Below are 25,687 nucleotides of genomic sequence, written 5' to 3'. Positions count from 1 at the left end.
TCTCTATTTACTCGTCAATGGACTTTGTATGAAATCTGGGCCTGTTTAGTAGAACACAAAGCTATTATTGTTTTCGAAGTTGGCACTGATTGTTATGGGTTTTGTTGAGGCCAATTCATGTATTAGGCAGAATAAAATTCAGAGTCGATAGATTATTAAAAAAAAAAAAAAAAAAAAAAATATATATATATATATATATATATATATATATATATATATATATATATATATATATATATATATACACACACACACACACACAGTATGTGAGAAATAAAATAATGTATTTTTTGGTTTCTTAACACTTTCAACAGTAAAGATTAATTACAGACAAAACATTTGACTGTAATATTAATAATATACATCAGTATCAAGATGTGTCATATGTTTGAAATGACTCAACGTTTATCCCGAGATTAGATTACTGCATTTTTGCACTATAAGGTGCACCTAATAGCCTTCAATTTTCTCACAAGCTGACGGTGGGCTTTAAACTCCGGCGCACCTTCTACAGTGCCTAAACTGTGAGTTTTCATTTTTGGGAGATGGCGCCTTATAATCTGGTGCGCCTTGTAGTGAAAATAGAGTAGCTTAGATTTTTTTGTTTGTCGTTGCAACAAGTACCATAAAATGATAAAGTGCAGGTTACACAGTGCAAAGTCAAAGTTTAAAAAAAGTGTCTATCTTCAATAAAGTTGGATGCTCTTCGGGTGAATCTGTCGCAATCTCGAGCACCTGAGAAGGTTTGAAGGTGCGGCAACAAAGACTTAGGAGTGGTGGGCCGCCGCTGCTAAATGACTGTAGCAGAAACATGGAAATACATCAGTTGGTTGAAAATAAAACATTGTGCATTCATCTCAGGTGTTCCGTACCGATTTCATCACGGCAATGAAGCTTCCCGATTCTGCGCAGCTGGGCCCGGATGACTTTTACGTGTTGTCGGACCCTTGGAGGCAAGAATGGGAGAAAGGAGTGCAGGTGCCTGCGAACCTGGAGGCAATCCCACAGCCTATGGTCAGGTAAGACCAACACATATCAGCACGGAATAGGGCTTGTTGCTAGTCAATTTTTTAAAAATGGTTTGTGTTTAATGCTCCACACATGCAATGATGAAAAGTCAAATCTTTTACACCTTGATGTTATCCATCTATTGAGTATATGGTTTAAATTTGGTAGCAACCAGACAGTCTGTGTGAGTTTTTTTTAAAGGACTACTATTTTTAAAGAACTTCTAGAAATAGACAAAAAGATGTCTCTTCAAACCAAAATTACCAATTTCCTGTCTCTTACTTGGCATGGAGACTTTTTGTTTTGTTTTGATTTTTTGGTTCTACTCATGATAGACAGGTCTACCAAATTTCATATTGCTCATATTACTCAAACTGGCTTTGGGGCTTGAATATGTTAAGTTTTAGGGTAAGTCATACACTACAAATAGGCTGGACCTAAAACAAGAAAAGTATGAGATTTTAGGCATTTTCCTGGTTTTAAGGAAGAAAAAAAATCTGCCAATAAGGTAAGGTTCTTTTTCTTGCCTAGAAAACCTAATTCAAGCCTTTTTTTTCTAATGGCTTTAAGAACAATCAAGTACAAAGTCAGAATTTTTAATTCAAACATGTTTTTAATAAAGTAAAATTTAAGAAAATAATGATTTAATTTTTTTTTTAATGTAGTTTAAAATAAGCATTTCCCCTCATTTGAGCCTATATTTAAGCCAGGGGTCATCAATGTGGTGCCCACGGGCACCACAAGTATCACCAAGTATCACATGAGTAGCTCGCAGACCTATTCTGCAAGTAATTTACAATTGATAGAACATTGTGGTTTTCTTGAAATTTTACGAACAATTATGCATATATGACATATACATTAAATATTTTTCTCAAATTAGCTACAAATTGTGCAAAGCCTCTCACTGATATTTTCAATTTGTCTATCTCCACACAAAAATGTCCCCTTTTGTGGAAACAAGCATATGTCACACCCTTGCGGAAATCAGGTGACCCCTCTGATTCAACACATTTCAACGTAAAGACAATTCAATTCATGACGCTCTATAAATGATTTCTCAATCATTTTCCATGAAGTATTGATATGCTTCAATGTGTAGATGAAATGTGTGAAATGCGACATGTTTAGAGAATATTGTCACATGACCAGGGCTGTGTACTTTGTGGTTATACTTTGAGAGAAAGATGACAGCCTCAAAGCTCCCAAACAAAAGGTTAGTAAAGTATGTTAAAATAAACATACAACAAAGATTTTTCATGCACACAATCTTTTAAGATGATATATGCATTTGCACTTACTCAAATTGGTTTGGTGTGTTTGCACAATGAGTAATTACATTGTTGTGACCGGTCAGAAAACACACCTTTTCATCAACTATTTCATCATTGAAAAATAAAAATAAATTAAAAAAATAAGTTCTTGATTATTCCAAAGGGTTACCAATGGCATATGATTTGGATGTTTTCTTGTCCAGGAAAATTGGGGTTTAAATAGGTTAAACAACTATAGACCAATTTCTAATCTCTCAAGCCACGCAAAATTACCATATTTTCTGCACTATAAGGTGCACCGGATTATAAAGCGCATCCTCAGTATGTCCTTAATTGAGGATGCGCCTTATAATCCAAAATCAAAGGAATGGACACAGTAAGTCATATGAGCATGGTACCTCGAGACTTTGTTGCTGATATACTGTACTCACGATTCAAGATTCAGGCGTTTGTCATATGTATAGTATTATACCACACAATGACATTCTTATTCCTTTCACTCCCTGGAGCAGACTACAATCCATGTTCGAGCAATAAATAAATAGCAATAAGAATAGCAATACATTGCAATAAAACAACCACAGAAACAATGGTGCTAAAAATATAGTGCAAATATGTGGTGCAAAATATTATTTATGCATGTAATAAGAGGCAGATTAGTGCGTGAGAGATTTGTTGAGAATCCGGATGGCTTCTGGGTAGAAGCGTTTACCAGCCTGGCAGTCCTGACACTCAGGCTCCTGTAGCGTCTGCTTGATGGCAGCAGTTCAAACAGATCGTTTTGTGGGTGTGTCTTGTCCTTGATTAGGTTGCGTGTCCTCCGCAGAACCCTGGTGTGGTATCTTTCATTGATGTGAAAGCTGCTCCACATATGCGCATGTCTCCCAATTTTTAACAAACATGTCTTTGCGGACGGCATCTTCAAAAATGCTGTGTTTTTAGAGGTTCATGAAACTTTGCAAAAATGGCCAAGTTATTGGTCTACTTACCATAGGCATTTATACCAAATTTATGTTTTAAATTGGTCCAGGTGTTGAATCCCCCCCACCCCGATATCATTTATATAATTTCCCTGAGTCATCAAACTCCATTAAAATGAACGTTTCTGAACAAAAATGATTGACGTCTTATGTTTTTTCGAGTATGACTTCTTGAGAATTCTTGTGGGTCTAGGCATTCCTTGTCATATTCCTTTATGAGACTAGCTTGAATTTTCAAAATTGAGACCAACATTTATTATTTTACTTTTTCGGGTGGTTGATCCCTGAGAGGAAAAAGCCGTACGGGGCAGAAGACAACATCACGAGATGACGATACGTCGGGACACTCAGTCGTTTGTAGAACCCGGGAAGAGATAAATTTGTCTTGTTGAGTGTTTACACTGGTTAATGGGCTCATATCTCACTCCCTTGCTCGTGCACACACATACATACAAACGAACAGATGGACGCACGCCTGAAGGTAGGGACGGAGAAGCAGGTTCTCAAAAAAAAAGACACATGTTCCAGATAAGCGAGCGTAAATTAAGGCGAACCTTTGATGGCAGCTTCCAAACGAGGACGCCCAGATAACATAAAAAGCACAACACAAGCTCATTTTTCACCTTCCATGCTACGTTTTTCACTTTCCTGTCCGTCCTTTTCCTCTTGGAAACCTCAACCATGCTCATGTTGTGGCCACACCAGACCAGCAGGTGGTGCTGTAGCAATCAAGAGACGCTTTTGTCTTTTCAAATCACACCTTTTCTTTTCCTTCTAATTTTACAGTTGTACTAACTAAATTTTTATATAGTTAGCGTTCCAAATTTCCTCTCAAAATTGTATCAGTTTTTTATTTTAAGATTTGTTTTTTTTACCACATAAAAATGTATTAAATTCAAACTTTTTTGTAATTTTCCAAATTTCTCAGACGCTCAATATTAGCACTACAAATATAATTGAGATATTCTATACCGATTCTCGTATGAGTACTCAATTTTCAGTGGTCAGCAAAACCAATACAAAGTACCTATACCCAAGAATGAAAGATTGTCGCACCAACGGGTTTCTGTCATTTGGAAAAAAGATGAAAAAATTCCCCAAAATGGAAAAAATGTCGTATACGCGCAGTCACTCATTACATTGAAGCTGTCCTGAGCTGGAATATGTAGGGAGTTTTTTTGTAGGTGTCACAGGAAATGTTTAGTGAATATTCATCATTTTAATTCTAAATTTAGTCTCATAAAATGTAAACTTTATTTTTGAAAAATACCTATTTCCCCCGCCCCCCTCTCTGAGACAAATCACTCATGCTGTATTTTCATTGTACGCTGTATTTTCGTTGTCCACTGTATAATTTTCTTTTAATAAAAACACATCTCTCATTATTCTTAAAAATGATGACTTTTTTCTTCTCAAAATGAAAAATGCATCATCACAAAACCAAAAACGTTTTACTCATACTACGACTTATTTACTCTCACCATATTACTATATTATATCTTTCAAAATGCAATGTTATTTTTCCATAATATTACAAAATTACTCTCAATTATTGTCTTTTTTTTCTGCTCATATAATAATTATTGATGCAATATTTCGCTCACCTGTAAGCTTGAGGCTGGGAATGAAAAGTGAGGCTGACATAGAAAAAGTGGAAAATTAAGATGAGTGTTTTGGCAAAGCCAGACTCAGCTACTTCCATTTTTTTCTTCTTCACTCCCAACAGTTTTTAGTGATGATGTCATCATTTGCAAAAAAAAAAAAAAAAAAAAGTGTCTGCCTCTTTGGCCCGACTGCTGTGAAAAAGGTAGTTCAGCTTTCATTTGTTCTGCTTTGAGCAGGTCAACTTTTTACAATGTATTGTTGGTGTAATAATACCTAATAATAATAAGGTTCATATTTGACATTTTTACATTGGTTTTGAATACTTTTTTAGATGCTTTGATACTTTTTAGACAGTTTTCCTGAGTTATTTTGCCTTTGTCTTTCAAAATACAACTTTTGTTTCTTCATATTACAAATTTAATCTCACTTTATTCATGTAATTTTTTTCTTGACTTTTTCCTATCATAATCCTGCATTTATTGGTGCAGTATGCCTCTTGTTTGAATGCTTGAAGCTGGGAACGAAAAGTGAAGACTGAAAGAGAAAAAGTGGAAATGGAAGACAAGTATTCTGTCAAAGCCAGATGCGCCCGCAGCTCCTTTCTTTTTTTCCTTCTCCGTTCCAACAATTTTTAGTGATGATGTCGTTACTCGCAAGAAAGAAAACTATGTCTGCCTCTCTGTGTTTCGACTTCAGCGAAAAAGGGAGCTCAACTTTCATTTGTTCTGCTTTTAGCTGGTCAACATTTTACAATATATAGCTGGTTTATTCACTTTTTTACAATTTCAGATTGTATTTTTTCATCATTATCAAAAGATTCATGTTTGACATTTTCTCATCGATTTTTAGATACCTGTTCAAACTTTGTCAATAAATAAAAACAGAGTAGTACCAGTACTCGCTGTTTAAGTACTTACCTAATAGCAATACTTCGTAGTGTTTTTGCTGTATAAAATTGTCTTTAACACAATGACAGAACTTTCTTTCTGAGTCGAATGGTGAGCAAATTTTGGTCAGAGTTGTTTGCCTTATTATCATTGGCTGTTATTGGCAGCCTCTATCGATACCAGAAAATAAAATAAAAACACAATATCATACCAATATTAGTAACTGGTAAAGGTACTCTCCTATACCTAATAATGACAACAATTTCAATGCTATATATTTCTTACATACTTTGTACTTTGTTTTATATATTGTAGTATTAATTTTTGAGATCTCCAGCTTTTCCTGATAACTTCAATCACGACGCTGCAGCATGGTATTGTGGTTTTAGTCATCCAACTCCAGTAAAAGGTCAGAAGCGCACCAAAGTCAAAATGAAAGTAGAAATGAGTGATGGTGCCTCCGGTAACGCCATAATAGCTTGTGGAAATTCCCCACAGATGAAACGGAGTGTTTTTTTTTTTTTTTTAAGCTTTTTATTACATAGAAAGAAAAGACACCACAGTGTTAACATGCAAAGTGGGTGTCAAACTCATAGTTTCCATATCTTATGTTTGCTTTTGAGTCATACATGCTCTGTCAGTTACTGTATTTGTGGTCATTAAAAATAAACAAACTTTGATGAATGTACAGGAAGTCTCAAAAGTAAAATTTGACATTCTTAACAGTCAGCAGATGTATAGGGTTGATGGATGGATGAAAAGAAGGAAAAGTTATGTGATGGTGTTTATAAGAACAATAATATTATGAGAGTTGCAAACGGAGTGTGTAAATTGTGAAAAAATGCTTATACCACAAAACGTATTAATACTGTCACAATCAATTTGCGATTTTATGACTGATGTAATTTTACAAGAAGATAGTACTGTAATGTGAAAGCAATGATACATTTTACAAAAAAAAACTGTTCATCACTGTTCGTCATTTTCGCACAGTCGTTTGCAAAATGATAACCATAACTACATTAAGTACAAGCCGATTTCAAAAAGGACCTTTTGATGACTTCTCACGCTCTCCCAATTTCGATATTTCGGCATTTTGCCTACTGAACAGAGTGAACTAACTTGTGACCTCTAGAGAAGGGTTGCAGCATCCAAATTAAACAGCCACTTCCTGCTCTGACACAATAAGCTTTTCCCCTAGATTTCCAGTTTTTGATTTAGAGTCTAGCTTGCTGTCTAATCACATGCCGAACACTGACAGCCATAAAACATCATCAGGTTCACAGCCCAGAGCATCTTCCACTTGTGGTTTGTGCTTTTACTTTGAAGTGGGGAGGAAGGAATGACCGGCACCCGCGGGTGGCTCATGTCTCTAAAAACTCAGGCATGTATCCATCTCAGTTTTCTGAAGACCACAAAAGAAAACTGCCAAAGCCACAGCAGTGGGGTCATGAACAGACAGAATTGGGGGAAAAAAACCACCACCCTTTTTTTCCCCAAAAATGAAGGCCAAAAGTATGAGTGTGTCTTGTAAACAGTAACTTAAAAATGTTTTTTTTTTTTTTTTAATTCAACACTATTCGAGGAAGATTGTTCTGTCAGCCACGTAAGCTGAGTTTTGACACACAGATATGCATTTTTAAATCAACCGTATTCTTACTTGCAATAATTACCGTAACGGGACGAGATAGAGGGGTTGGCTGTTAGCTGTTAGCATCTGTGCCTTTTGCAGCTAACAGCAGCTCGTGTTACAGCATTATTTTCAATAAAAGAAGCGGACTGACTGAACCAACGTCCGAGTCCATCCTTGTTCACACACAGGAATTTTACTAAAACCGAGAGGAAAAAGTCATGAGGTTTCAATCAGATTCAATAAAGAGTGCACCAGTTACAGAAAAACAGAAAGGTAATCCATTTAACTCCTTTATTAATTGAGGTCTTTTGGAATAAACACACAATCATAAACTTGGGGAAACACGGATACTGCTCAATTTCGTTTATTTATGGTAAAATGAACTCAAATTGCGTCACTAGGAAAAGGAAACAGGAACAACAGCTTCGAGCACCAATAACATTACACTGGCGAGGCGCTCACTGATCACTCACAATGTGGGAAATCTGAAACACGCTTAATGCGCACCAAATGTATGACTTACGGATATGAACACAAGAAAATATAAAGAGTTTACAAAAGATAAGATTTATTCTGTTTTGCTATAGTTTTGGCATTGTTGCCAAAGTGTTGGTGAGTCTTATACACGGTAACATAGAAAATACCAGAATTTGACCCAAAAATGAAGAGTGCGTCTTATACACAGGTGCGTCTTATATTTGAGGAATCACGGTATTTATCGAGTCAGGAAAGTTGTTACTAAAAAGGCAGCGCACTGATGCCAAATGACTGTTGGACAAAGACACCCGATCAGACTTCATCAGGCTCCAAATCTGCTGACTCATCTCCAAGTTGTTTGGGTTTGGTTCTGTCCAAAGAAAAAGGTGAATGGGTTCAGCTGGGAGTATGACTCACTTTTTGGAAGTTAGCGCCGTCTGCACATTTGCACATTAGCTTTGCTTGTCATTCGGTTGAAGTCAGCCACCCAGTCCCTCGGAACTGGCTAACTTGATTGGTTGGTTGTCGTCCAACGAGAGAAGGGCAGCGTCTTCCGCCCGGGACGAGTCCATTTAACGACAGGCGGTAGAGGATTTTGGAGAGGATTCACAAATTCGTCTTTGACCGTTTGCATCACAACTGATTTCTACTTTTACTGAAAATGATTATTGATTACGTCTAATTTTGAATGCGTTCGACAGGGGTTGGATTTTCAGCTGGGCTTTGGAAAAGCTGCTTCTCCACAAATAGGGACTGCAAGAGTTAAAAAGTTTGAGAACTGTTCTCCAACAGCTTTTTTTTCTATTTGAATATTTTTAATAAAGCTGAAAGTAAACTATCATGAGAACATTAGGAACTATGCAAACATCATCCTCTCCCCGGGGCCTGACTAACAAACAGATTTTCCACAAGCGACTTTTTCATTAAAGGGAATACATTAAATGATTGTAAATAGCAAAAGCTTGCAAATGAATGTGTTCTTAATGACCAATAGTATGTTTTAAACATAATCATAGGTCTAGTTATCATTAAATTATGTTACATGGAGGGTGGCACTTTTGCGGAGGCGGCCATGTTTGTTATAGCTACGGACAATGGTAAATGCAGCACCTCGTGCTTTGCGTAATGAATAACGCTCTAAATCTTACACGCTAGCCCTTTAAAATGACGCCTAGCATCAAAAAGAAAGGAATCGAAGCTTGCTAAAGGTTTTTAGAAAATGCTTTTCGTCATCTTTTGGGGATGCTCAACGAGTCAGCAGCACCGAAGAAAGCCACAGATTCTTCCATCACAAACCTGCCCACCACTTAGTAGTTAAGAATATTGTGTGGCAAGAAATGTTGTTTTTTTCATGCTTTCATGCACCCTCCTCTTGTGGTTTTGACCACATTTGGCTGACATGTAAGCAAATAGAACAAAATGTCTTCTGCAGTACTGTACGTATGAGTACTCTACAAATAAGCACAATGGGGTCTAATATTCATAGGCCAGGGTCTGACATTTTGGTTTGAAGTCTCCAGGGTCTTTCTAAAGCAATCTGGCTGCTTTTCAATTGGAGCCGAGCGTACAAGACATCATGGCATTTCTAAGTTGTCAGGAATCTCACTTTCTGTAATGACTCATAGCAAAACTGTTTGAAAAGTCACTTAGCAACCTGAAATTTTGCTAGAAGAGGTGCAGGAAGTCAGGCATTTTTTATCTGTTTTTATCATGTGGTTTACAGTAATCCCTCGTTTTTCGTGGTTATGGGGACCAGAATTTATAAGCCGCACTAGACAATAGGCCGCAGGTCTTACATCAGATATTTATGCAGAAAGATGGTACGGTGAACCCTAGTTCATCACGGCAGATACCTTTCCGGAACCGGGCATGGAAAAAAAACAAAAAACACATTATTTCACGTTAAAAAAAAAAAAAAAAAAAAGTTTTTGAATTTTTTTTTTAACCGTGAAAAGTCTTCATGCTATAGCATACTATTTTAGACAAATATTACTGTAGTACACATTTCTTTAAATCTTAAATTATTTAACCTTATACACTGTACAGTAGTGAACTGTTCTCTTTTTCCTTTGAAGTTTCACGTAGCTGCGGTCATATTAGCTGCAGCCTGGATTTTGAATTAAAGTCTAGTCTGTACGTGAATAAATATTATTAAAATGGAAAATTTACACTTGAAATACCGTTTTATTATAAAAGCAATCTAGATAAGAGATCTGTTCCTTAGTGTGTGTCTCTGTGCCTGTGTAAAACGATACACACATTTGCAAGTTTGAAAAAAGTTGCAATTTATAGTCTGAAAAATACGATATCTATTTAATTTTGAGTAGACCCACAAAAAACAAAAATCTCAGAAAGCCAATCCGAAAAACACATAGGAAGTGTATTCCAAGTAACCATTTTAGGATCTGACTTGAGAATGAAGATGTGAAGATGTTTTAAACATTTAGCCCCCAAAGCTGGTTCTTTTTTAACTGCATGAAATTCGGTAAGCATGTACATCTATTGAGTAGACACATAAAAAGCCTCCCTTTTAGTATGTTATCTTTTACTCCTTCACATTTACACTCCTTCAGATTCTTTAGCTTGCGCTGTAAAATGCCAGCCCACTTTATGTAGTGTTTGAATGCTAATGCTAACAAATATGCTAACAACAATGCTACATTCTCCTTCTAACTGTATGTGTGACTTAAAACATTCCTTCTTTCAAATAGACAAATTTGCTTTATTGGCTCTCGAGCGCTTGATGTTAGCGTTATCAACGTTGTCACGTGTTTGCATCAAGTTGATGATAAATGCTTTCACATGTTTGTGTGAGGTCCCTTATGCGTTATCACAGCTATACTTGATACTTTACACACACATCTTGTATTGCTTTCCGGAACAACAGCATGACTGATTCTCTTCCCATAGTGGGCCATAAAAGCAATTTACACGCACACAAGGGTATACAGTAGTGACATCATCCACTGACCAGGAATTGTGTGTGTGAGTACCTGGAATTGTGAGCTCTCCATCTCTCTTGGGGTCTTCGATGATGTTTTGAAAAATACGTATGCAGACACACATGCACACATATTTATGATTTTAATCAAATATTTTCCAGTGCAAACATGACAATTTTCCGTGTCCAAAGTTATTACTGGTTTGGTTCTTTTTAATTACTCTCCGGGAACTGATTAAAAAGGATTAAAAGAAGTCGGAGTATCTCGGAATTTTGTGATTCTGGTTTGGGGGTCAGCAACCTTCGGCTCTTTCATCCTTATGTTGCAGCTCTCCGTGGTTTGGGAAAATAAATAATGTTTGGTTTAGATCGACTACGTAGGACGGCGTAGCAAGCAACACATTTAAATTGTAGTCAAAGAAGTTTGCGTGGTTGGGTAATGGGGTGAAATTTATAGGACGTGTTTGGTGCGATCAGACACAAAACATGATGCGAGATAGCCAATCAGTTTCGGGAAAATAAAAACATGAAACGAAAATATAGCGCGGCCCTCTACATTAAAAGCAGACAGTTAGATTTGACCAAACATTAAAAACTGAAGTGCTAAAAGAATTCCTAACGCTGAATAAATGTCATCTTAATGCCCCTGCATAGGAACAGGGTTAGATTCAAACGTTAGGTCAGTCTGCTAGTTCTTTTATTGAAAACAAGAAAGTAAAAACCTTGGTTAATACAAACACCGCCAAGAGTTGAATGACGAACAGTGAAGCTAAACAGGGAATGGAAATAAAGTGCGGGCTCCTGGATGAAAAGCAAATATTTTTATTACAAACTGGAGCGCTTGAAGAATTCTTAACACAGAATAAATCTCATCTTAATGACCCTGTTTGTGAACACGGATGGATTCAGACGTCGGTTCGGTCAGCTTGCTTCTTTTAATGAAAATATTGTGGTACAACCATGATTTAAAAAAGCTACTGTAAGCAATACCTCTGGCTGCTAACACCCAACAGATTGCGTCCGCTTCCACCCCGCCACTCGCCCCATTACCATAATTATCCTAAGAATATATTTATTTTAACATCTTCATTTCAGATGTAATAAATTATTTGCGGCTCACAGTGTTGTTTTATCCATGGAAACCAGGTCAAAATGGCTCTTTGAATGTTAAAGGTTGCCTATCCCTAGTCTTGATTCAGGGATTTAAAACAAAAAGTTTGTTTTAGTTTTCAAAAATTGACATGTTTACACATTACATTTGTACATTTGATTAAAATTCCTACTTTTGGCTCATTGTATTTCAAGAATAAGGCTGTTGAGCCACACAGAAATCGCATGGGTGAACACCATTTAAAAGAGATTTCTTTCAAATGAACACTGGTTGAAATGAAAATGTAGTTCCAATTTTGTCCTGTAGGTTGTAGTTCATTATTGCAGCACTTTTTCCGCAATGTTCCTAATTCATCAGTGCAACACTGGGCCAACTCACATTTTCAAGATATAAATCCCGCTTTTGTTTTCAGCCATAAAACTTTAAATCATTCTCTGGCTGGAAGGACAAAAAAAAAGTACTTGAGAACTCAATTTTTCATTGTCGCCATTTACCCATGTTTTGTTATTTCGGTGTGTTCCTCACATTTTTCTGTGTTTCTGCACATTCCTTTCCGCTGAAGCCACGTCTGCATCTGGGGGAGACATCTTCTAATTGCTCGCTTTTTTTCTTACCATACTATTTTTTTTTTACTGTGTGATTTGCTGGTACGCAAGGTTATTTGCTACAGTGTGTATCTGCACTGCATTTTTAATGAAGCCATAAATTAATAAGCACATAAAAGAGCCTTTGTGGCTTCTGCTTTGCTGAAGGAGTAAAATTTCTTATTTTTTGCATTTAATCCATCAGTCCAACATCAATCACTTGATACTCTTAACCCCCTAATATTATTCCTAGCTTGTTGCACACTTTTCTGCTGTTGCATACACACTTTTTTTTTTTTTAAATCAGACTTCATCACTCTTTTAGGAGCTTGTGTGTGCGTCAAAAACCTTCTTGGGGTCAGACGAGTTCAGCCCACACTGGGAAACCGTCTTATGTCAACACTTGCATGTTGACAAAGGATGATTGTTTCACAAGGAGGTAAAAACTGAGCTTGTGCCTCACGCCAGTTAGTCATGATAACCACCATGACAAAACAGTAGAAATAAACATGACAACTAGAAATAATCCATAAAAGGCCCAAATTCATACTTGGATACCTGTTCTATCACAAAAGGCCGTCATGTACGATTAATGCATAAGTAATGTACACTGCACAAAAGAAATAAACATAAGCATTAGAAATAATCTATAAATGGGCCAATTCATGCTTATTAAGGCCCTGGAACATATAATCATGGAATTTTTGCAGTGACACGCCTCGCTGATTGACCATTGTAATTGCCACCTTGTACAGCAGAAATAAATGAATCCATCAAAGGGGAAAACAGAAGTGACGACAAATAATCCACAAAATAACATACGCTGCAATACACGTGTCATATAGTCAATGCAATGGCTCTTTTCTCCAGTTGTTCGTCACAAGTGCCACCTTGCACAATAGAAATACGCTGAACCTTTGCATGTAATGCGTTGTGCATTTGTGTGACTTGTGTGTTTATGTAAAAGTGTGGCCTTGGTGATGATTGAGTAGGAGGTGAATCATGAAAGCAATGAAAGCGACAAATGAATAGAAAGCCTCACAGTGTGGGGCTCTTAAATGTCTTATAAAAGAACAGAAAAACATTCAAGATGCTTTGCACCTTACATAACACCATTCTCTCATCTCATTGTGTGTGTGTGTATTTGCGTGTATATCCACAGTGAGGTATCCATTTGCCGTGTTATTTAATTATAATCCCATACTGAAATAGATCGGAGCAGTCTGTTTAGATGAGATGATAAAAGAAGCTGTAAAAGCATATTTAAATGCAACCATTATTGCTTATTGTCAGAACCGGAAAAAAAATATTGTAGGATGCAGCACAAGCAAAACTCAGTCACAGAAGGCAGTTTTGCTTTTCAAAGCGAAATTTGGTAGCTGTCTAGTATGAGTAGTCCCACAAAAAAAAGTCTCAAGAAGACATGACCGAAAAACAAATGAAGGAAATCAGCCATTTTGGTTTAAAGTATAAATGTTTTGCCTCTTCTTGGACATTTCTAGGGGTCTTTTAAGAAACATTTTTTTTAGCACCATAGAATTTTGTGCACATGTATCAAAAGTACTGGTAAACCTCCAAAAAATTAATGAAGCTGTGTCTCAAGAGGCTTGGGAATTCAGCTATTTTGTTTTGAAGCACACATTTTAGCGTGATTTTAAACTGCCCCGGAGGGCTGTCTTGAAACATTTTTTTTTAAATTAGCTCCCAAAGCCAGTTTGAGAAACTTTGTAGATAAATTGTCTAACATGAGTGGATGTACAAAAAAAGTCCCAGAAAGCCATGCCCACAAAGTACTCAAGGATTTTCTCTGAAAGCCCCTTCTGAGAAAATGCATCTAGTACACCACTTCCAAAGATTATGAGCAAATAAATGTAGGTATTTTTGTATTCTGTTATCTTGACATTAGTCCTTTGTAAAGCAGTAACTCATGAGGATATCATGGATGAATAAAATGTGAGTGAATGACTGTGCATTTGACTTGTTGTGATTGTTGTGTCACCGGACTTTAATGTCAGTCGTGAGTGACTTGTTCCCACCGGGTCACACAGGGTTCATGACCCCATTTGTCTCTCTTGTTAACGGTGGAGACGTTTAATCTGGAAGCACTGGATAGGAGACAGTGCTCAGAGTAACTTGGTACCTTAAATTCTCCGCGTGAATGCTTACTTTGGCAAACTTTCAGTCTTTAGGGTCAGAGTTGGCCTTTTGAGATTGCTTTGTTTTATTTTCCTTGTCATTCTTAGGTCAAAAGTCCCAAAGGTCATTTTGGTCAGCATTCAATCAAACTTTTTTTTTTCTTTTTTTTTTTGACTCAGGTTACTGCCAGAGTCAACAAGTGAAACATACAATGAGGTTGACGTGGACCCGCTTCCTCTCCCCGGCCAAATGTACAGCTGCTATGACCTGGACGACACAGATGTGGCTTGGCTGGAACTTGTCAACCAAGAGTTTGCGCAGATGGGTGATTGTTTGCATTTGTCTTTATTATCGCATTACTGTGTTGGGGCAAAACTGTGTTGGGGCAAATGAACAACAAAATCTTGCCACGATTTGAAAAATTGACGCTTATTGACACGAGCTGGCTTTAGACATTGTTAGTAGCCAATGTGATCCCTTTATCATGGTTCACCAATTGTGTTTCCACTATATCACAGATTTTTTGTGGGTTTAAATACTTGGATGTAATTCCTTTGATGAAATGGGGAATGTGGCCTACTATTCTTACCACTAATTTTAAACCAATAAATGAGCATTCGCCACTTACATCTCTGTTCCACCCCATTGCTTATCAGCGCTGCCTGAGTTGGCCGAGCTGACAATGGAGTGCATCTTGGTGGAGCTGGAGCGTGTATGCGAGGAGAAGATGCAGCAGGCCATCGAGGCAGAGGAAGGCCTGGGCATCGAGTACGACGAGGACGTGGTCTGCGACGTCTGCCGCTCGCCTGAGGGCGAGGATGGCAATGAGATGGTCTTCTGCGACAAGTGCAACGTCTGCGTGCACCAGGTCCTAGATTAAGTTGGTTTTGTTCGCTAAAACTTGCTAAGTTTGCTTGCGCCAGATTTAATAGCATAATGTTTGTATTTACCTAACATCAACACCTAACATTTGCCTGGTTCGTTTATCTTTAATGCTTGCGATGCTAATGGTAATTACGAGAACACTGCATGGTATCCATTTAACTGTTTAATGTATGGCAGAGAGATGGGTACACAGCTGTGAAACCTGGAGGCTATCACAAAATGGTTCTTACACTTATTCTGCCATGGCCGCCCACCCACAAGGGGGACAACTCTGCTTCACCCATTTGTGGCCTTAGGGTTTTAACTGGTTCCTACTCAATATGTCCTGGCAAGGTGCAATATTGTCGACCTCAATGCAGGGAGACCGGAGGCAAGGTGCACTCAAAAAAAACGTAATTTAATATGAACAACACCAGAAACCAATGTTGAAGACTTTGCAGTAGACAAAGTAATAGTGATAGGTTGATACTGTGTTCATGTTGTGTCACTAAATACTGACACCTGCAGGACTTTCAAAATCCCTGCAGGCTACCCATTTGACAGACTGAATTGACGCTGATTTGATGACCTAATAGTGACTACAATAATATCATTCAAGTCTTTGCGTTCATATCGTATTATTCCATACCTTTAAATGATGTGAACATCCATCATTGTTAAAATCTAGAGAAAATGATGTGAATGAGGACGCTTGACGCTTAAAATGTAAAACGACTTTAAATTGTGCTGCGTTCACGAATCGAAAACTTGCGTGTGCAAGATATTTTGAATAGAACTCTCATTCGCTTGATCGTGACATCACAAGACACGACTTCAAAAAGTGAACTTTTTGGAAGGTGTTGTAACCCGTTACATCTGTTATAAAAATGACAGCATTTGATAAAAAATGAACATGCAAATTGATGGTGTGACAGTGGGATGGTCTGGGGCTGCTTTGCTTCCTCAGGACCAGGACATCGAATGGACATACACTATTGTACTGATTGATGGAAAAATAAATTCTGCTATCTACATTTTAGATCATGCGGCAGGACAAAGTTCTGAAACATACCGGCAAATGTATCTCAGAATGACTAAAAAAGAACTAAATTAAGATTTTGTAATGGCCAAGTCAAAGTCCAGATTTAAATCCAATTGAGATCATGTGGTGTGACTTTAAATGGGCAGTTCATGCTGAAAAATCTTCCAATAGAGCAGAGTTGAAACAATTCTGCTAAGAAAAGTGGTCTAAAATTCCTCTAGTGTGGTATGAAAGACTCATCACCAATTATTGCAAATGTTTGATTTCAATTATTGCTGCCAAAGTTGCCACAACTCGCCAACAGCTTCCAGGGCAATTACTTTTTCACAAAGGGTTAGATAGATTTTTTTTTTCTCTCTTGGTAAATAAAAATCATGATTTAGTAACTGCATTTCATATATTTTTGGGCTAACTCAGTGTGCTGTTAACATTGGTTTGATGAAAAGAAACCTTTGCGAGTGATAAATGGAAAAAAAAAAATACCACACACACAAATCAGGAAGGGGGAGAAATACTGTAGGTTTTCCGAGCAATGAAGCTTCATTAGCTTCGCCAACTTACATTTTTTCTCGGTTTTGCAGGCCTGCTACGGCATTCTGAAGGTCCCGCAGGGCAACTGGCTTTGTCGAACGTGTGCCCTGGGCGTACAGCCCAAGTGTCTGCTGTGCCCCAAGCGAGGCGGTGCCCTCAAGCCCACCCGCAGTGGAACCAAGTGGGTCCACGTCAGCTGTGCCTTATGGATACCCGAGGTGAGGTTTCTTACTACTATGTCTACATCATCACATGTGCGTAGTTATGATGAAAAATGAGTTTCCAAAGTGTTGAAAAATGTGTTTCCAATGCTCCAAATGTGTGTTGTAGGTGAGCATCGGTTGTCCGGAAAAAATGGAGCCCATCACCAAGGTGTCTCACATTCCTGGCAGCCGATGGGCTCTGTCCTGCAGCTTGTGTAGAGAGCACACCGGAACATGCATACAGGTGCATACAAGTTTTTCAACATTTTTCGACAAATCCTTCACCTGATGCCAGTTTCTTGGCAACTTGAAATATGGTTGGCATATCTATCATTGTTTGACCAACTATAAAAGTCTCAAGACGTTGTGCTGGAAGACACAGGAAGTTTGGTGAAATGTCTATTTTAGGGCCTGATACATCATAAAACATGTCCATTTTAGAATAAATTGTCTTACTCTTGAGATTTTGAATGATAGCTACTAAATTTCAACTATTTACAGTCTACAAGACAGCTGAATTGATGATACTAAACTGTGAACCACTTTAGTTTTCATCGTGGCAAAATTGGGTGACTTGCCATAAAATACAAAACATTTAAGTCAACTCTTCAAGGTCAGAAGTCGACCAATCATAATGTGTTTCATAGATGTGATACGTGTCGACAACATAACCTGAGATTCTTTTCTGGTTCTTCCATCCTGAAAGTGTTCAATGCCCTTGTGTATTGTGGCCTTCCACGTGACATGCGCCTTCGACCACGGTCTGGAGATGAGGACCATCCTGGCCGAGAACGATGAGGTCCGCTTCAAGTCCTTCTGTCTGGAGCACAGCGGCGGCGGAGCGGCCCGACCCGAGTGGACCCCGGAGCTCCCGGAGCCCAGATCGGTACCGTACTCTGTGTCAGAGAGGGCCGAGCGGGACCAGCTGGAGCGGGACAAGGTGAGCCAAAGGAAGCAGAAGCTCCAGGAGCTGGAGGACGAGTTCTATCTACTAGTGGACCCCGGTGAGGTGGCGGAGAACATGGCACTGCCCATCACACAGGTACTTCCAGAATTTGACTTTTTAAACTTATTTGACATTAAGCAGTGGTTCTCAAATGAGGGTACGTGAAAGCTCTTCAGGGGCGACGCTATATTTTACAAGTTTCTGTCAGTATCAGTGAATTTATTATGATGTTTTTATTCAATGCCGTGATAAACAGTACGTTTTTCTTTTCATATTAACTCAATTAACTTAATGCCAGAGACGTATTATTTTTCCTTTTGCATTGTCGCTCAATACTTTGGATGGGTACAATATTTGTCATGGCCTATTTCAAATAGTGTTTTCAGTATTTTACTCTATTTTGTTCATATATATAAGTGGTGGGTCATCAGGGCCAGCAAGGCCTTCTCTGTTGGCCTGATATAACCTGACATTATCATAATTATAATAATTATTAACTGTCATAAAAGTCAATTTATTTTCAGTGTATTTTTACTAATTTTTTACTATATATATATATATATATATATATATATATATATATATATATATATATATATATATATATATATACACTGTATTTTATTTTTCATAATTTTGTATTCATTTAAAAGTGTGTCTATAACAATTAGTGCCGTAAATGCAATAAAACCATTCCTCTTAAGGTGGACTTCCTGTACCAGTTCTGGAAATTGAAAAGGAAGGCCAACTTCAACCAGCCTCTGGTGACCCTAAAACGAGACGAGGTGGACAACCTGGCCCAGCAGGAACAGGATGTTCTTTATCGACGACTCAAGCTGTTCACGCACCTCCGACAGGACTTGGAGAGGGTGAGTGAAAATAAAAACGCTTAATTCCAAGAGGCAACAATATATCTCGTAAAAGAGATTGGCTTCATGATAGAGCCGCCATTTACTTGTCTGCGACTTTCAGAAAGAACTTGCTGAAATGGAACACTTTGGTGTTTGGGAGAAAAAAAGGCAAAAAAATGCATCTTCAACAAGCAGTGAAAAATTAGCCTCAGCCGGGTAACTTAAGAAGTGCTTATTTACAGTGGTTATTGATCTTTTCTGGAACACTTTCTTACCTGTTATGATGATAAGGTGCTCAATGTGGTGAGGCTTCAACAAGTGCTCTCCAGTGATTCCTTTCATGCCGTCACAAAGATTAACTCCGCTTGGGTTCATCACAGCGACGTGGCCCACAAGTCAGAGTGAGATCGATTCACTGCTGGACTCGCGATGTGGAACTCTTTCCAGCCCCCTCTGCCCATTATTGACGCCTTTCACGCTGTTTATCCTTTCTGATGCAACAATGTTGGGTTTGTAGCACTACTGAGGCTAGTTAAATTTAGTAACTGAAAATTTAATTTTAGGTTAATGATAAGAGGTTTGGGTAATTGATAGATTTTTTTTCCTTCACAAGAAAGGTTTCTGATTTGAAACTTTCCCTGCTTTACTCTTGGACACCAGCGCTAATGTTAGCATCAAGCTAGTACACACAAATTGTGTCGCAACTTGATTTTTTTAAAGGTAGCCATCAGTTCATAAACTGTTCAAAAGACTGCCTGGTTTATGTTCTTTTTTATTTTTTATTTTTTTTACTCTATTTTAAAACATCCATGTTTTACTCAGAAACACTGGGTTTAGCGTTAAATCACACTTTTATGTATTACTTTTATCCCTAGGTGTCCCGGGATTTTTCACTAACCTGGCCTTATTATCACCCAACTTGGGCTGATTTTGAAAGGCTCATAACATCATCAGATATATATATATATATATATATATATATATATATATATATATATATATATATATATATATATATATATATATATATATATATATATGTGTATATATATATATATGTATATATATATATATATATATATATATATATATATATATGTGTATATATATATATATGTGTATATATATATATATATATATATATATATATATATATATATCAATCAATCAATCAAATTTTATTTATATAGCCCTAAATCACCGAAGTCTCAAAGGGCTTCACAGAATGAAAAGAGGTCGTACAGAGACATCTTTTCAGTATAGGGTACACAACAGCATCCCCTGTCAAAGCTCCCAGAAGGGGAAGGAAAAACTCAAAAACCCCAAATTAGGGGAAAATCAGAAACCTCCAGAAGGGACCACAGGTGGGAGGAGCCCCCTTCCAGGCCCACAGGTTGAAGTGGATGCTGCATATACCAGACACAGAAACAACATAAATTACAGAAAACATAATGTGCTATATAGTGCAGTGATGTCTTGACAGCAGGCAAGGCCATTGGGCAGGAACCATCCCACATTCCAGCCAGGTGGACTGCAGACGGCCGAACTCCTAACCCATGATGGTCGACCAACGCAGGACCCAATGGAGGCGGTCAAGTCAACCCTCACCATCTAGCTAGCCCCCTCCCCCAGCCGGAAGAGGGGGGCAGGAAAAAAGAAAAAGGAAGAAGGCTACAGACAGGCTAAATTAACTAAATGCTTTTGAATATAAATGTGTTTTTAGTCGGGATTTAAAGATTTCTACTGAGGTGGCTGCGCGAACTTCCATAGGTAGGGCATTCCATAGTACTGGCGCGCGAATGGAAAATGCCCTTGATCCCGCAGACTTCTTTTTAGCCCGTGGGGTCGATAGCAAACCGGCATTTTGCGATCGAAGTTGTCGGGGCGGAACATAATGTGATACTAAGTCGACGAGATAGGAAGGAGCTAAACCGTGTAGAATTTTATAAGTAATTAACAGCACCTTAAAATCACATCTTACGTGTATTGGAAGCCAATGCAGGTCAGCTAGAATCGGAGTAATATGATCAAACTTTCTCGTCCTTGTCAATAGTCTCGCTGCTGCATTCTGTACACACTGCAGGCTTTTAATGTTGGACATGGGAAGTCCAGAAAACAAAATGTTGCAATAGTCTAGGCGCGACGTAACAAATGCATGAATTAATGTTTCTGCATCGCTAAGAGAAAGAATAGGGCGAATTTTAGCTATTTTGCGGAGGTGAAAAAACGCCGTTCTTGTCATGTTATTAATATGTGTTCGAAAGGAGAGAGTGGAGTCGAATATCACGCCGAGATTTTTTGCAGAACTACTTTGGGAAATAATACAGTTTTCTAGGTTCAGCGTGGTATTCTTAAGCAAGTGCTGATGATGAACTATCATTGCTATGATATATATATATATATATATATATATATATATATATATATATATATATATATATATATATATATATATATATATATATATATATATATATATATATATATAATATAAATATAACACAACTCAAAATATTTTGTGGCATCAGCTCTAGCCATACATAGGTATATTGACAAATATATATTCCAAGGCTGAATTTTCCTTTTTTGACAAAAAAACAAAACGAAAACATGAACAGCTATTCAATGCTACAGATTTCTTAGATGGGAATATGCAGATATAATGTTATGCGTTGCATGAAATAAAACACTTCCCTGCAGCAAAATAAAAGCTTTCCTGACATTTAACTCTTGGATGGAAGCCTTTTGGGAAGTCCCACGTAGCAAGAACTTTGCATTATGGGAGTCCAGGCTAAGCCACTCAATTAAGTCATTGAAAGGCTTGCAATAAATTACCCGCTAGCACACACTGGTGGTTTTTGCGTCCCAACACAAAAATTTATATTTCACCCTGTTAGCGAATTGCCGTTGAAAGGATAAAAGCTTGAATCGGGAAAATGCATGATAAAACATCAGGTTTTCACTATGTCCAAAATTGACAATATTTCCAATTATTAATGGAAGAAAGGGCATTGTCTGCCTTAACAGGCAATTTCAGCCTGAAGCTGAAGCCTCCTCTCGATGGGACTCGTACTCTTTGGCTGCCCAGCCAATCACGTCCTTTTCCTGGTTTGTCGTCTTCAGTACCACTGTAAGTTAGCTACTGCAGCTAACTTCCTTGGCTAATGTGGCTAACATGCTTATGCTACTTTTACGGATATCGCTCGAGGTTGGACGCGAGCAGTCGATCGAGCTAAAGTGTGGGTCAAGAAAGCTAACCCTTGTTTACATGAAATGATGAAATCCATATTGTACTCTTACTGTAACTAGTACACATAGTAGTTGAATGATTGATTTGAAATAAACTGTCACTCGACGGTAGTTGATTTCAAATCAATTATTTTTCATAATATTGTGCATTTATATATATTTTTTTAATATTATTGTGCATGGTAAATGTTTGTTATTGTAACAAATGCTGTATTATATATTTTGTTTAAAAAATAAAACTTTTTAATGTAATTTAGAAAAAGTTTCTGTTTACCAAAAAAGATTTTAGAGTCATATATCTTAGAGCTGTAATTTCAATACTGCGATATCAATCCTGCGATATTTTTGCTCAAGGTTATCATATTGTCGGATTCTGATATTGTTCCATGGACCAACCCTAACCCTAACCCATATATATGTATATATGTGTGTGTGTATATATATATATATATATATATATATATATATATATATATTCTAAAATGTGCTGTCAATTACGACCATTTACAACAAACTTAAACCGCCGTAACCTTAGTTTTAAGTTCCATTGAAATGCAGATTCACTTTTTTTTAAATGCATTTTCCAAATTCTCCAAATCTGACAAGAGTATTCCCTGTTTTCCATGATGAATCCAACAAACGAATGGATTTAAAAAAAACAAAAAACTTTTCTATCATTTAAAACAAGTTATTTTCTGTGCCAGTGAACTCTTCGACTCTTCAGCATTCACATGCAAAATGCCTCAGGAAATTACATTCTCCCCTTAATTTTAGTTATAGGTCCTTAGGCATGTTAAACTGTAGTACAGTATGTTTTTAAGGTGTGCCTGTAGAGCTCATATAACATCTTTTATTCGACTTTTCTTCCCTCGGTCCTACTTCCCACATGTTGTACTGCAACATGGCTACGCTGTACTGTAATGGTAACCCTCATCAATTTCTTTCACCTGTTTTTATTTCTACCTCCTCCTCCTTCCCTGATGCCATCCCGCGAGCTGCCCCTCTGATATCGCAATGAAATAAATATGAGGCTGCGCATAAATATTTATTGCCGCTTGTGTGTTTCCACGGCCTCGGCGGGGATAAATAATTCAGGGCCAGTCAAACCCTAAATTCTCACGGCTTTGATAAGACAATGGGGTAGGGGGCACATATACACACAAGGCACAGGTTTGATATGTATAGTGTGTCACTACGCTACGGCCGCGTGTAAACATGCATGGGATGAAATGTGCACAGTCGAACCTGCAGCCTTGAGTGTTGTCCCAGAAGTGTTGAAAATTCCAAAAGGCAGTGACAGATAAGCAAAAGCTATTTTTTGGACCCCAAAATGTGTGTCTGTCTTGACAATGGACAACAATTCTGCTTTGATGGTTGCCAATCTGCTTTGATCTGCTGGTTGATTGATTCATAGTTTTTATTTTGTTTGGACTTTTTCTGTTTTCATTCAGTTAGTTTTAACTGGTTATAGAGCAAATCTACTAGTTTTTAGGTAGGCTTGAGTTGAGTTTTTAAGGCGCATTTGTTTAGTGCAAGATAAAAAAAAAACAGTCACTATTAATTGTGTAATAAAGTAAACTTCAATTCTCAAATGTTTGACCGTCTTTGTTCTATAGGCTACAGATGGACAGCAATTATAAATTAAATACATTTAAATTATGCCCTGAAAGCTTGTATACAAAGATGAAAACAGCACATTTTTGCTAACGCTTCCTGTTACGAAAAATTCAGCTTCAAAACACCTCGGCGGATATACAGTATATTCATTGTCTTTAGTAACGAGAGAAAATTCAAGATACGAAAGGCGACTGACACATGATACGAGACAACAGCATTAGTGCTAACATACTGTAACTTTAATGTACATATCTTTTCACAGCCCGTGTTGTCTACCCTATTTGTTGCAGTTTTCGATGCATTTCTATCATTTTTTAAGAGACAATAGTTTTTTTAATTGATGTTTACTTTGGTCTTTCACTTTTAATCTTGACTTGTTTCATCCACACTTCCCACCAGCAATTTACACCGTAGAACTAACAAACAAAAAAATTGACATTAGCTCCATCTAACATTGTACTTTTTACATAAAAACACATATGTAAGATACCACTTTGGGCTGGCATGTCGTTTGCACTTTAACAATGACATTACACAGGAAGCACTTCGCATGACCCCAAACTAAACTTAAGTAAACTTACATGCTCAAAATAATCACCCAAATAAATATACTGCTCCTGTGGACTTGTAATTGTTTCCTGGATCATTGGATATGTAAAAAATGTACAGATTAAACATCCGAAAAATGTGTGTGTGTGTGTGTGTGTGTGTGTCTCTTTCTTTCTTTCTTTCTTTCTTTCTTTCTTTCTTTCTTTCTTTCTTTCTTTCTTTCTTTCTTTCTTTCTTTCTTTCTTTCTTTCTTTCTTTTTCTGTGCACTCCACCAACTCACCATTACCATCTCAGGGCAAACAAGTGAACTGCATTCATATCGTCAACTGCTACAAATAATATGATGCATTCAGAGCAGGGGGTCACCAACGTGGTGCCCACGGGCACTGGGTAGCCCCCGAGGATCACATGAGACCTCTTCTGTAAATAGTTTACAAGTGATAGAACATTGTGATTTTCTAGGGGTCTTACTAGCGATTATGCATATATGACATATACAGTATATTACATATTACACAAGATTTACATATTTACTACAGCTGTTTCTTAATTATTGTAAGAAATCAATAACATGATCAGGGTCTTTGCATAAACTGGCAGACCTTCGTCATACCAGTACCAAAAAAGTACTGTAGCGCTTGGTTTCAAAAAGGTTGGCGACCCAGATTTAAAGGGTTTAGGAACCTTTTTTTTTTTTTTTTTTTTTTTTTTTAAATTATTCTTACCATTATATGTTTTGGTTACTGTGCACTAATGTATTTCTAATATATATTTGTTACCATTTTGTATGCATTTTTATTATTTAATAATATTCATTTAAAGGGTTTAGGAGCATTTTAGTGGGCTTGGAACGGATTAGGCTATTTACATGTAAAAAGCCGCTGTACTTATGAAAGATTCATATTGCAAACTTACTTCCGGAACAAATTAATTTCATGAATAGAAGTACCACTGTATATAAAGTAGCTTTAAAATCAGGTTATTTTTCATTTTGTTTTTAAAGCAATTTTGTTTTTATTTTATGCTATAATTTTTTCAATTCTAATATTAAATACTTGGACTTCCTAAGTGTTTGCTAACTACAATAGCTAAGTTGTGTATTCTTTATGTATACATCTATGTTTTGAAGTGTCTTTGTCTTCATCAATTATGTCAAAATGCACATCAGTCACTAGAATAGACAGCAACTTACTGTTCT

The 25,687-nt window shown here is 37.3% G+C and overlaps 1 protein-coding gene across 2 annotated transcripts in view; it reads left to right on the top strand.

Annotated features, from left to right (window-relative positions):
• jade2 (jade family PHD finger 2) overlaps nucleotides 1–25,687 on the top strand; it is a 59,695-nt gene that overhangs the window by 16,873 nt on the left and 17,135 nt on the right. For both annotated transcript variants that reach the window (XM_088440927.1, XM_088440928.1), the window contains exons 4-10: nucleotides 862–1,019; nucleotides 14,816–14,961; nucleotides 15,293–15,504; nucleotides 17,124–17,296; nucleotides 17,409–17,520; nucleotides 17,983–18,318; nucleotides 18,927–19,091. In XM_088440927.1, coding sequence (XP_088297053.1) covers nucleotides 862–1,019; nucleotides 14,816–14,961; nucleotides 15,293–15,504; nucleotides 17,124–17,296; nucleotides 17,409–17,520; nucleotides 17,983–18,318; nucleotides 18,927–19,091 — 1,302 coding nt within the window. The remainder of the gene's footprint in view (nucleotides 1–861; nucleotides 1,020–14,815; nucleotides 14,962–15,292; nucleotides 15,505–17,123; nucleotides 17,297–17,408; nucleotides 17,521–17,982; nucleotides 18,319–18,926; nucleotides 19,092–25,687) is intronic.

Source organism: Hippichthys cyanospilos, chromosome 18 (genome assembly GCF_059441005.1).
Source record: "Hippichthys cyanospilos isolate Australia breed blue-spotted pipefish chromosome 18, RoL_Hcya_1.0, whole genome shotgun sequence".
Lineage (NCBI taxonomy): Eukaryota > Metazoa > Chordata > Actinopteri > Syngnathiformes > Syngnathidae > Hippichthys > Hippichthys cyanospilos.
Note: the sequence above shows the minus strand (reverse complement) of the source record. Positions and strands in the feature narration are given on the sequence as shown.